At 42.2% G+C, this 13627-nt stretch overlaps 2 protein-coding genes across 6 annotated transcripts in view; one reads left to right on the forward strand and one right to left on the reverse strand.

Moving 5' to 3' along the window:
- Nucleotides 1–5769: 5769 nt before the first annotated feature.
- LOC121496939 (UDP-glucuronosyltransferase 1A9-like) lies at nt 5770–6718 on the reverse strand. The gene has a single exon (XM_041765861.1). It carries the CDS (start codon nt 6646–6648, stop codon nt 5770–5772), a length of 879 nt encoding a protein of 292 aa, XP_041621795.1. The 5' UTR covers nt 6649–6718.
- Nucleotides 6719–11183: 4465 nt separating this feature from the next.
- The window catches only part of USP40 (ubiquitin specific peptidase 40), a 79683-nt gene continuing 77239 nt past the window's right edge, over nt 11184–13627 (forward strand). For all 5 annotated transcript variants that reach the window (XM_041768356.1, XM_041768355.1, XM_041768358.1 and 2 more), the window contains exons 1-2: nt 11184–11289; nt 13264–13481. In XM_041768356.1, coding sequence (XP_041624290.1) covers nt 11237–11289; nt 13264–13481 — 271 coding nt within the window. In that variant the 5' untranslated portion in view covers nt 11184–11236. The remainder of the gene's footprint in view (nt 11290–13263; nt 13482–13627) is intronic.

Raw genomic sequence — 13627 nt, forward strand, 5'->3', positions numbered from 1 at the left:
CAATGAAAGAAAGAAAGAAAGAAAGAAAGAAAGAAAGAAAGAAAGAAAGAAAGAGAGAGAAAGAAAGAAAGAAAGAGAGAGAAAGAAAGAAAGAGAGAGAAAGAAAGAAAGAAAGAAAGAAGAAAGAAAGAAAGAAAGAGAGAGAAAGAAAGAAAGAGAGAGAAAGAAAGAAAGAAAGAAAGAAAGAAAGAAAGAAAGAAAGAAAGAAAGAAAGAAAAAGAAAGAAGAATCTACAGACTGGGAGGAAATATTTCTACAGCATATACCTGATAAAGAACTTATGCACAGAATATTTAAAGAACTCTTGAATCTCAATAATAAGGGAAAAAATTTCTTAAGTACTAAAGACTTGAACAGACATTTCACCTCAAGATAACAGAGATGGGAAACAGGCACATGGAAAGGTGCAAGGTGCTCCACATCATTGCTTCATAGAGACGTCAAGTTAAAACTACAATTTAATTAGCACGCATCTTAGATGGCTGATTGTGAAAGACAGACCACACCCATTGTGGGTGACTCTCTGGAAGGGCTGGGCACTCATTTGCTGCTGGTGAGACCCTACAGTGGTTTGGCAGTTCCTTACAAACATAAACCTACACCTGCCATACAGCCCAAGGCTTCCCATTCCTAGGTATTCACCCAGGAGAAAAGAAACTGTACTTCCTGAATGGCTTATAGTTTTTATTTTCTGGTGAGGTTTTTACTGCTTACATCTATTACTGCATCTGTGAGGTCTCTGGCTCATGTCGGCCCCTGAGTGTGGGGTCATCAACAGGTGTCATTCTGCATGACAGGAGGCCCTCCTGAAGAGTCCCTGTAGGCAGCACCCAAAAGGAAGAGAAACATCCACCCAAACACAGAATCAGGAATCTTGGGGTTGGACAGTAAATCAATCAAACTATTTCACAGTTCCCCGATCTGTGAAATAAAAATCAGACATGGGCCCCTGCCTGTCCCTTCCCTAACAACACCAGTTAAGGGTCAGAACTATCACCATATAAGTAGGTTCTATGCAAAAGCCCTGGGTACGACCACCTATCCAGCATTGTCCTCTAGATATACAACAGGAGTTACATACATCGTTTAAAATTTTTTAGTAGCCACATGTAAAAAACAAAAGAAACAGGTATAATTAACTTAATAGTATATTTTATTTAACCCAATCTATGCAATACATGATCATTTCAATATGAGATCAAATAGAAATGGGATGTTTCACGTTCCTTTTTTCATACTAAGTCTTCCAAACGCGGTCTGAATTTTACACTACAGTGCATCTCAGGACGAGCCACATTTCAAGTGCCCATAACCACAAGTACCTACCCAGTGGCTGCTGCCCTGGAGAAAGCACAGGCCCGGCCCATGGCAACTCAGAGGGCTCCTGAGACTAGCAGTGTAGGCATAACCTGAGGTTTTGTCAGGAATGCAAAATGTAGAGTCCCAGACCAAACCCCCTGATTCAGAGTCTGCATGAGAATAAGCTCCCCAGGTGATGCATTGATGTGTGAGAGGTCTGTGCCCCTCTCCCCCAGACTGAGTCTCTGGGAGCAGCAGCAAGGAGTGATCAGTCCTAAGTGGATGGATTTTCATTTCCCAATCTCCCGTTTGCTCTCTTCTAGAACCCATCGGCCTGAGAAAGCATTTGAGGGGAAGTGTCCCCTTGCCCAGTCCAATTGCCCTTCCTCCCACTTTACCAAAGACAAGCATCTCTCTCTCCTTTTTATTCTTGGGCATGCATCGAAACATAAAACCCTTTCAACGAGTCACAATCTGAGTCAAGGTACCCAGTACCCACTATTCACCTTACTCATTAAAAGTTGCCGTTGCAATAAAAATGTTTAATAATTATATATCAAAATTTGAAATGTAGGGATCCCTGGGTGGCACAGCGGTTTGGCGCCTTCCTTTGGCCCAGGGCGCGATCCTGGAGACCCGGGATCGAATCCCACATCAGGCTCCCGGTGCATGGAGCCTGCTTCTCCTCCCTCTGCCTGTGTCTCTGCCTCTCTCTCTCTCTCTGTGACTATCATAAATAAAATAAAATAAAATAAAATTCTTAAAAAAATTTGAAATGTATTAACATATATTTATTTTTTGAATGCTTGCATATGTATGTACACACAGAGCAGAGTGAACTGAAATTTAGTATATCTGAAATGCAACTCTTGATTTGCCTCCAGGGTTCTTCTTTCTCTTCCAGGCTCTCCATGGAAATATTTCCATCCACCGAGCACTTCAAATCAAGGAGTGTACAAGGCATCACTCTCCCACAGCCCCACCACTCACCATTCAGGGTTCAATCAGAGACGTGAAGCCACCAAAGGTTCGTATAGTCAAGGAGTTGTTACAGGGATTTGATCCAACACTATGTGGGAACCAATTGCAGGATTTCTGTATCACTCTGATGCTGGAGCTTAAGGACAGCAAGGAGCAAGGTGTGTCTTCAGAAAGCATGAGTGGGTGTGAAGTGGGGGAGAGCAAGGACAAGCTGGGACCCACAAGGATGAGCTAAAACCCATGAGAAGGGACTAGAACCCTGAAGTTGTGCTCAGTGCCTCCAACCTTGATGATGTGAGTGTCCCGCAGAAGAAGCTGGTGCTCTTCCTCTCAGAGCTAAACACACCTGTCTCAGGTGTGGAAAAAGCAAAAGGAGGAGCCAGGGTAGGGCAGAGCAGTTGAAGGTCCAGATGTTCCTTCAGCAAATGAAGTGAGCCCGCAGATAGGTGGTAAGCTGTGAGAGCCACTAAAGCATTTGTCCTGAGCGTCTGCATGTAGGAAAACGCTAATGGCTTGTGCTTCACTTCTACGCTGTATATACGTATATATATAAGTCTGTACATCCTACAGGCCAACAGATTCCTTGGTTCTCATTTGCTTGCAGTCATGCTAAATAAACCCATCATTATCATCTTAAATTTCATATTTAGGTGTGTGTGTGTACTTAACCTGAGCACAATTTCCTCAGCTATGTGAAGATCCTGGTGCCTGTAGTAGGTGAGACAAGGTCAGCAGAGATCCCTTACAAAATGCTGTCCTCGCTACACATGGTTCAGGCTGTGAGTAGCCTGAGTTATATAAGCAGCATGTCCACAACACAGACTTCCCGAGGGCGTGATCCATTCCTAGCCACTCCTTAGTTCAAAGGGGAAAATCGAGAGTCCCACTATATGACAAGATAAGACTTTACAAAATGTACTGAGCCTTGTAAGCAGCCAGATCAGTAGATAAAATGTATAATTTGTCCCTAATAAAATAATATTTAACTGAAACATGCCACCAGGTGCTTCATCCAGATTTAGATGCAAGGTATTCACCAGAAATTTACTCTTGAATTTTTTAAGACCTCATCAATTGCAGTGACTGAACCTCAAATCAAACGGGCCAGACCAACTATTTAACATTATTCAGAACTATTGAATAAATGTTCTGAACTAATTGTTCAACAATGCTTTGAAGGTACATGCTCCAATAACTCAAAATAAGAAGCATGGATTCAGGGAAGCATTACTACTGGCAGATGATATTCTATACCAAAGAGTCTTACAAATTAATAAGAGAAATTTGGAATATGGCCAAATAGAAGATAAATGTGCAAAAACCACAGGTATATATTAATTACTAAAAATCACTTCAGAATACCAATGAAAAATACTCTGTTCACAATAATTTCAAAAGTAATGATATGCGTAGGAATAAATTTTAATAAGAAAAGTGAAAGATATATGAAGCAAAATGCAAATGTTAATCAAAGGACATAAAGTAAGATTTGAATAAAGAAAGGAATATTACACCCTAAATGGGAAAACTTCAAAGCAATAAAATGCCAATCTTTCTCAAATTAATAAAAGTATTTTATGTCATATAAACAGAACCCTAATATTTTATTTTTACTTTTGGAAATAGACAAAACATTTTTCAATTTTGTGAAGGAGGGTAAATTACAAAAGTCACCAAGAAAACTTAGAAAAATAGTGAGTATGACGCTTACCTTACTACATATTAAAACTTGCACTAAAGCTACTACAACCAAAATATGATACTGGCACATGAGTAAATAAATAAATTGATGGAACAAAACTGAGAGTTCAAAGTAGGTACAAACATATGGAAATTTAAAATACAATAAAGACGCATTTCAATTCCACACATAAAGAATGGATATTTTTATTACATGATATTGGGACAATGACTAACCATTTAGAAAAGTAACAAAGTTAGATCATTACACCATGTAATTTCTTCACCGTAAAAAGTATAACTCTTAACAATGGAGGAATTAAAAATACTAAGAAATAGCATGGAAAAAATATCTGTATATTTCTGGCTTGGAAAGACCTAAACAAGTTGAAACCCAGAAACCACCAGGAAAAACGTTAACAAGTTTGACTAACCAAAAATGAAAACCATATATCACAAAAGATGAAGAAGAGCCAATGAGAAAATATTTATACTTCATAAAGAGTATAATATTAATAGTCCTACTACTCAAGAGACTTAAAACCATCAGCTGTAAAAAAGACAAATGGCCCTGGAAAAACAATTAAGGATGTGAATACATAATTCCCAAAGGATGAAATTAAGTGGACAATCTTTGAAAATTGAAGCAGCTATATAGAATTCTTTTTGTCAAAACAATTTTAAAAATCTGACACCGTCTGAAGCTGGAGAGGGTATGGAAAAACTAGAGCTCTCATTTCTTGTTGACCAAAGTGTCAGATTGTTCAATCTTTTGAAAGCAATTTGTCAAATTAATTAATTAAATTAATTAAGGTAATATGCGTGTACCATTTGGCCCAGCAACCCCTACTCCTAAGGACATTCAGCCTACAGAGAGAAGAGCAGGAATGTGGAAATGTGAGAATGCAAACAAATTATTTAAGAATGTTTTGTGCAGTCTTGCTCATAAAGGACACAGTGGGGAAAAAGCTTCAATATCAGTATGACTTGGTTGAGTGAATTGTGGTGCATCCAAAGTAAAGAATTTATGTGCTATTAGAAAGAATGCGAAAGGGTCGCCTGCGTGTCTCATTCCGTTAAGTGTCTGTCTTGGGCTCAGGTCATGATCCCAGGGTCCTGGGATCTAGCCCTGCATTGAGCCCCCTGCTGAGTGAAGAGTCTGCTTCTCACTCTCCCTCTGCTGTCCCCCTGCTTGTGCTTGCGCGCTCTCTCTCTCTCAAATGAATGAATGAATGAATGAATGAATGAATAAATAAATAAATAAATAAATAAATAAATAAATAAAATCTTCAATAAAAGGAATGCGACAGATTTGTATGGATTGACTATAAAGATGTTCATAATTTTTTAGTAAGTGAAAACCCAAGATAAAGAACAATAAGGTCCAATCCGTTATTAGATTTTATTTTAATAAAACAGGCATGAGACTTTGCATTAGATATATGCATATATATAAAATAATTTCAGAAAAATGGGACAAGTACCATACTAAACTTCTAAGGGCATTTTCCTATAAAGGATGGCATTAGATTAACAAAGAGGGAAATTTCATTTCTTACTGTGTTCTTTGGTAGTTTCACAAGGATAGTACTACAAAACGCAGGCTGGAAATTATGTACAATTATACAATTGTATACATGTGCATATCAAAGAGCACAGCTTTATAAGATTTGTTGACACATGATGCAATTAATTGGCAAAAATAATTCATTTAGCTAGAGAAAGATTTCCAGATGTGATGATTGTAAATGAGAAATGACAGTTCAATAAGGAATCTTTTTTCTAATGTCCAAAGCCAGGTTATTCTTACTAGGCAAAAAAGAGGTAACTTACCTTTGGCAATGGCTTTCCCTCCTGGCAGTTGATGCCTCCAATGAAGACCATGTTGGGCATCACAGGTTTGGGATAGTCCAAAACAAAGTCAGCTCTTAACAACCAAATTGACGTATGGCTATAGAGATCATAAGGCGTGACAGCCGTTTTGAGAATCTCAGATGCAACTTCCAAAGGAGTTTTTAAAAAATAGTGGCAAAATAAATGTTCCTCCAGGTGGAAGATGTGATTCCTCACTCTCTCTCTGAAACTCATGGCATCTGACAACATGGAGAAAGGTCTAGGAACATAAGAAAGGGGACTGGGGCACTGTGTGCTTTCCTCAAGAAAATGGCAAAATAATCCCCTGGTGAAGACCACGGATGGGAGTGAAAAATACTTGGCTACAATTAAGCCACACACATCAAAAGGATCCAGAAACACTGCATCAAAAGAACTCTCCTTTATGTATTCTACTAATTTTGGATCACTAAACAAATTCTTACAATGTAAAAAAAGGTGTTCAAAAATGTCACCGGATGAATCTAAGACCATAGAAAGTATACTTTGCTGCCGAGTTTTCCACTGAGAATCGGAGAAAGTCTTGAACTTCTGATTCAACTCCTCCAGATTGTAAGTTGTGGAATAAGTCTTCACCGTAAAATTGGAGGATTTTCCCAGTTGCCAACTCACCTCTGGTATGATTAAAACCACCTCATGCCCTCTTTGGATGAGTTGCTCCACAACCAAACGCATGGTAAACCAGTGGCTCCCATCCATGGGTACTACCAGCAGCTTGCCTGCCTCAGCAAAGCCAGATGTCAGCAGGAGACACACACACAACAGAGGAAAGCCGGTCAAATTTGTGGCAGCCATTGGAAAACTGCAGCCCAGGGCAATGCAGCTGCTTGGGTTCTGAGCTGGTGTAATAGTCAGTCCGTGGAAGAAGTACAGGCACCAAGCCCGCCCCAGCAGAGGGCGTGTATTTACATAGTCATGAAAAAAAAACTACACTCATTGCCAGTGATGCACTCCTAAGAATAATAATGAATGAATAGCATTTGCTGACACACGTGCTTATACATTTTCCAGATAGCAATACCATTTGACCTTTGCCTTGGACAAAGATCATACACTGTGGCATGCAATGTTCACCTGGGTGGCACAGTCAGTTAACCATCTGACTCTTGGTTTTTGCTCACGTCATGATCTCCATGCTGAGCATGGAGTCTGCTTTGGAGTCTCTCTTCCTCTCCCTCTACACCTCCTGCTCATGCCCTCTCTCAAATTAATTAATTAGAGACTGTTGACCAGAAGGGGGAGCTCTCCTGCCCACCCCAAATCATCAATCGCAGACCCCAACAGGAAGAGACAGTACCTCGCATTTCAAGCAGAAAGAAGCCTATGCATTACCACTCCAGTAGGAAGAAGAAGGATCATTTCCTTGCCCAGCAACAGTGCAGCCAATGAGAGGCTGCCACAACTCAGCCAATGAAAAGTCATTGTACTTGGAAACTCCAGTTTATTCTCGTGGACTTCTTGTTTATAACAGCCCCTTCCAACTCCCCCCTTCCCTCTATGAAAGCACTGTTCCCCTCTTTTGTTCTCTGAACTTTCCTATGGTTTTGCTATAGCTTCCATGTCTGGAATAGAATATAATTTTCTGCTATTTCCAAATAAACCCATTTTTGCTGGTAAAATAACGGACGGTTTTTGTCTTTGAGGTTACCCAGACATAAACACATTTACTGCCATGTGTGCTGTTGGCGCTGTGTACGAGCTAGCTATCATTATTACTCATTGGCTGGAAGTGTGTCCCATGATGACTCAGAAAGGGAGGTCATGCCCCCTATAACGTTGGGGGGGTCTGTTGGTATAGAAGAAGAAGAGAAACATATTGGACAGGCTGGTAACTGTGCTGCCACAATATCTGTCTCACTCTTTGTAATATCACCAGTGCTAGACACAGGGCAAGGGCTCATTAGTATTTGCAGAAGGAACGAAGGGAAGGAAGTAGAGAGGATGACAAACCAGCAAGCAGGTGACTGGCTTTAAAGAGGCAGTGTAGAACCAGTGGTTAAGAGTGCAAACCCTAGAGCCAGATCACCAGTACTCAAATCTTAGTTAGAGATTTACTGTGTAACTTTGTAGGAATTGTGCATCTCCCAGGACCTCAGTCTCCTCCCCTATAGAATGGGAATGATATCAGTTCCCACCATGGGGCATCGTTATGAGAATTAAATGAGATAATGCATAGAAACTATCTGCAATATAAATGCTCACAACTTTTTAAAAGCATCATTGGGCACCTGGGTGGTTCAGTTGGTTAAACATCTGCCTTCCGCTCAGGTCATGATCCCAGGGTCCTGGGATTTAGCCCCACATGGGGCTCCCTGCTCAGCAAACAGTCTGCTTCTCTCTCCCTGCCCCCAGTTGTGCTATCTCTCTCTCTCTCTCTCTCTCTGTCAAATAAATAAAATCTTTAAAAATAAATAAATAAATAAAAGTATCATTAATCTTTCTTGCACAGCACCTCACATAGTTGAAATACTGGGTGAAACCTTCATGAGCCCAGAATCTGGTCAATACTTTTATAGGTTCAACTCAAATTTTCTGGGGGGAGCAAATAAAGGATTTAAAATTTCACCATAAAGGAGTGCCTGGGTAGCTCAGTCAGTGAAGCATCCAAGTATTGATTTCAGCTCAGGTCATGATCCCAGTGTCCTGGGATCAAGCCCAGCATCAGGCTTCCACTTTGGTATGGAATCTGCTTGAGGATTCTGTCCCTCTCCCTTTGCCCCACCTCCCATTCACATGCACTCACATGTGCTGTCTCTCTCATAAATAAAAAAATAAATCCCTTAAAAATTCTGAAACTTCACCATAAACTACAAAACCATTTATCAGTATTATTAATGATAATGCAACTAATATTTTTAATGTTAACTGCCATAGGGGCAACAGGACAGATAAGGTACAACCATCCTGACTTGGAGATACTGACACAATGATCAGATGTGATTTTGCCAGATTCATGGGTTACAAGAGAGTTACATGTAATCCTGAAGTCTTAATGAAAGAAAAGGTCAGATCTTGTTTAGAGATCTGGAAAACTTTTATGGATGAGTTAGAATTGGAGACGGGCTTTCACTGAAGGCAAGGAAAGGAGGGTCTGGGAAGACAAACATCCCTCACAGAGAGGACAATGTGAATCAGGTCACAGAAGCAGGAAGGCAGATGGCACACTTGGAAACACGTTAACTGGAAAACAGAGAAGTGTTGAGAAATCCAGCATGAAGAGTGTTGGGACCACAGTGGACTAAGAACATCAAAATGAGGAGTTTCTACAGTAGACACTGGGGTAACACTGAAGTTTCTGGGTAGAAAACGTGATCTCAGGATGGATCTCATAGTGACGTAGTATACGGTGGGACAAATAAAATGGGATTCCACTGAGAAGGCTGTCGTCCTGATGCAGCTGAGGCTCGGTAAGGGACTGATGGGCAGAGAGAGAAATGATAAGAAGCAGTGTCCAGGCCACACTTTGAGTCACAAATGGTTGATTTCATGCACAAAAGATTAAATTTCAAGTATAGCTGCAAGACTTTGATGCTGGATGAGGAGAAGGATGGTGATGTTAACAGGCCATTCATCCAACAAGTATTTATTAAATAACCTATAAAGAGGGGCACCTGGGTGGCTCAGTCAGTTAAGCGTTGGCCTTGGGCTCAGGTCATGATCCCAGGGTCCTGGAATCGAGTCCTGTATTGGACTCCCTGCTTAGGAAGAGCCTGCTTCTCCCTCTTCCTCTGCCCCTCCCCTTGCTTGTGCATTCTCTCTCTGTCGAATCAATCAATCAATTAATCAATCAGTCAATCAATGCAAGCCTGTTATGAGCCAGGAAGTGTTGAGGAGGCTGGGATACGGCTCTGTAGAACAGAGAGCCTGTGTCTTCCTGGAGCTAACCTTCTCACATTCATTCTTGGTCAGGGAATGGAAGGTTGAGGAAGATCTGCTTTTAGGAAGAGAGGTATGAAGCACAGCAGGCAAAGGAGAAGCAGTCAAAGGGCAGGATAGAATGCCAAGGTGCTGGGGGCAGAGTCATAAAGAGGAGGCTGCCAAAGTACCCGAGGGATGACGGGTGATTAGTGGGAGCAGCCACCCCACAGTGGCTTCCTGTCCTTGACCAGGAGCCTCCTAGCTGGTTCTGTCCCCAGCACTTTCCCTACCAACACTTCCTTAACAGTGCAGCCATGAGAATCTCCCTAAAATCAATGGTCTAAGTACAAATCCCTGAGGATTCACCTGCCTTGCCACCGCATCCATGACCACAGCTGTTCTCAATCCCTCCAACCTTTCGCTGAAATAAAAACGATGCATTCTCCCTGTTTTGCTCCTTCATTCCTGGATGGAGACTGGACTGGAACAGGGGAGATGCCAGAGTAGAACCTAAGGAGAGGCCCGTGAAATAGTTCACTAACGGTGTTGAGGTGGGGCGAGACAAAATGTGAGGTTTTTATGGATTCCTGTGTAGGCTTCTCGGAGCTGGTGCAGACAAAAGAAACACGGAGGATGTTGCACAGGTTTAGGGGCACCTGGAACACGTTTCACTGGTGACACACTTGGAAAATGTCTTCGGAAGAGCGTGGCAAACGTGAAGCCCTACAGTTTCCAATGTTTAGGTTAACATGCCAAGAGACAGTTTCGGAGGGTGAACAGTAGTGGGTATAAACTAAATTGTGGGCAGCCCGGTTTAGCGCTGCCTTCCGCCCAGGGCGTGATCCTGGAGTCGTGGGATCGAGTCCCGCGTCGGGCTCCCTGCATGGAGCCTGCTTCTCCCTCTGCCTGCGTCTGCCTCTTTCTCTCTCTCTGTGTGTCTATCATGAATAAATAAATAAATATATAGATAGATAGATAGATAAATCTAAAATAAAATAAATAAAATAAAATATAAAATTAAAATTAAATTAAATTAAATAAATAAATAAAATAAATAGAATAATAAAATAAATAAAATAAAATATAAAATAAAATAAAATAAATAAAAATAAAATAAAATAAAATAATAAAAATATATAAAATTAAATTAAAATAAATAAAATATAAAATAAAATAAATAAAATAAAATAATAAAATAAAATATAAAATAAAATAATAAAATAAAAAATTAAATTAAATTAAATTAATAAAATAAAATAAAATAAAATAAAATAAAATAAAATAAAATAAAATAAAATAAAATAAAATAAAATAAAAATATGAATGCGTGCGTCGCCGGCTGTCCTAGGGGACCCGCACCAAGCCCTCCCATCCCTGGACTCCCGAACTCTGCGGGCGAAAGAACTACATTGCCCATAAGGCCCCGCGCGGCGGGCCGGCGCTCCCGCCGGGCATCCTGGGAAACGTAGTGCGCGCCTTCCATAAATGGCTCCCACCAGCATGGCTGCGCCCAGTTGGGGCGCGTATGTTTGTTTCGAACGTGGGGTTGGGCCGGCTCGTGGGGCTGGGCTGGAGGCAGTAAGTGGGGCTCGGCAGTCGGGGCTCTCAGGGTGGGGCCGCGGGAGGCGCGGGGGCGCGGTGGGCGGCACGTCTGAGGACGCTGGGGCGAGGGGCTGCCTCGGGGGGTCGGGTCAGCTGTCCCCGGCCCGCGGACCCTGCGCCTCCTCGCGCCCCTGGGCCCCGTGGCGGCCTGCAGGGCTGCGGGGCTGCGGGGCTGGAGGGCCTGGGACGGGGGGAAACCGCAATCCAGGCCACGAACTCGAGGCCGGACTTCCAACCAACTTCCATTTTTTGTGCCCCCCCCCCCCCCCCGGAACGGGTTGCAAAGGAATATATTGCATTTCAGGATTTCAGGATTCCTGTCCCTTAGGACCTGTGCAGGGCGCTTTGCATTTGCCATCTCCGAGTGGCCCTCCTGCAGGAGGGGGGCGTGAGCGGGCGCCGTTGGCATCACCCCAGACGTCACCCCAGGCCAGGCGGAGGCCCTTGAGGCTCCTGGGTTGTAACGGCATCCCCACCCCCCCACCCCGGGAACCTCTCCTTAGGGCTCTCCAGCTTCGGGATGCAGTACTCAGCTGCTGTAAAGAGGAGTTTGTTCCATTTCATCCCTTTGAGTGCCATAATCTGATGCAAGAAGTGAGAAGCTGAGATTTCAGGATCTGATGGATGGTCCCCCAAGCCCTTGTCAACAACCCTCAAGAGTCTAGGGTTTGGCTTTGCGCCCCTGGCGGGACAGGACAGGAGGTGTAAAGAGGGGTTTTTCTTTCTTTTTTTTTCCACCAGGGATATATATCAATAGGCCTTTTTTTTTTTTTTTTTGTAAAAGCAGCTGTTTTTTTTATTATTATTATTATTATTATTATTATTATTATTATTATGAGCCAAACCCTGTGCGCCAAGTGCCTTTCTTTAAACAAACAAACAAACAAACAAAAAAAGTCTCTTGTTGGGTTTAAATGACCCTGCATGGTAGGTCATTTAAACCCATTTGACCTATAAGAACAGAGGTTTAAGTGACTTGCCTGAGGTCACGCAGGGAGTGTGGAGCACAGATGAGAAAAATCAGGTCTTGCGGTCTCCAAAGCCTGATGAACTTTCTTTTTTTTTTTTTTTTTTTTAAACTTTTTTTGTTTTATTTATTTATGATAGGCACACAGTGAGTGAGAGAGAGGCAGAGACACAGGCAGAGGGAGAAGCAGGCTCCATGCACCGGGAGCCCGACGTGGGATTCGATCCCGGGTCTCCAGGATCGCGCCCTGGGCCAAAGGCAGGCGCCAAACCGCTGCGCCACCCAGGGATCCCCCTGATGAACTTTCTAATGGATGCTTCCAAATATAAGATCGGGGATGTGTGGAATGTTTGTAGGATGAGTGGATAAAGAAGATGTGGTCTATGTACACAGTGCAATGTGACTCAGCCATTAGAAACGACAAATACCCACCATTTGCTTCGACGTGGGTGGAACTGGAGGGTATTATGCTGAGTGAGATAAGTCAGTCAGAGAAGGATAAATGTTATATGGTCTCATTTGGGGAATATAAAAATAGTGAAAGGGGGGCAGGCTGGGTGGCTCAGCGGTTTAGTGCTGCCTTCAACCCAGGGCGTGATCCTGGAGACCTGGGATCGAGTCCAACGTCGGCCTCCCTGCATGGAGCCTGCCTCTCCCTCTGCCTCTCTCTCTGTGTGTGTCTCATGAATAAATAAATAAATAAAAATATTTTTAAAAAATACTGAAAGGGAATAAAGGGAAAGGAGAGAAAATGAGTGAAAATATCAGAAAGGGAGACAGAACATGAGAGACACCTAACTCTGGGAAAAGAACAAGGTGATGGAAGGGGAGGTGGGCAGGGGGTTGGGTGACTGGGTGACGGGCACTGAGGGGGCGCTTGATGGGATGAGCATTGGGTGTTATGCTAAATGTTGGCAAATTGAACTCCAATAAAAAAAATTTTTTTTAAAGCATTTAAATAACATGCCCTATTTTTTTTTAAGGGCACTGCTTAGTTTCACAATGTTTGGGGATCTGTTTGAAGAAGATTATTCCACTGTGTCAGATTATCAGTATGGAAGGGAGAAGAAATTAAAGACCAAAGGGTTGGAGCCACCGGCTCCTAGAGAATTCACCAATTTAAGCGGAATTAGGAATCAGGGTGGAACCTGTTACCTTAATTCCCTTCTTCAGACTCTTCATTTCACACCTGAATTCAGAGGTATGCTGTGTTACATGCTTTTGATTAGTAATATGTACCCTTCTCTCTCCATGTAATCAATTATGCAAAGTTATAAATTATGTTAAAGGTGTGTCCCACGGTATGTGTTCATTGTTGCTAGTGTAAGAAATAAATTGATAATTCTC

This window comes from Vulpes lagopus, chromosome 8 (genome assembly GCF_018345385.1).
Source record: "Vulpes lagopus strain Blue_001 chromosome 8, ASM1834538v1, whole genome shotgun sequence".
In the NCBI taxonomy this organism is placed as follows: domain Eukaryota; kingdom Metazoa; phylum Chordata; class Mammalia; order Carnivora; family Canidae; genus Vulpes; species Vulpes lagopus.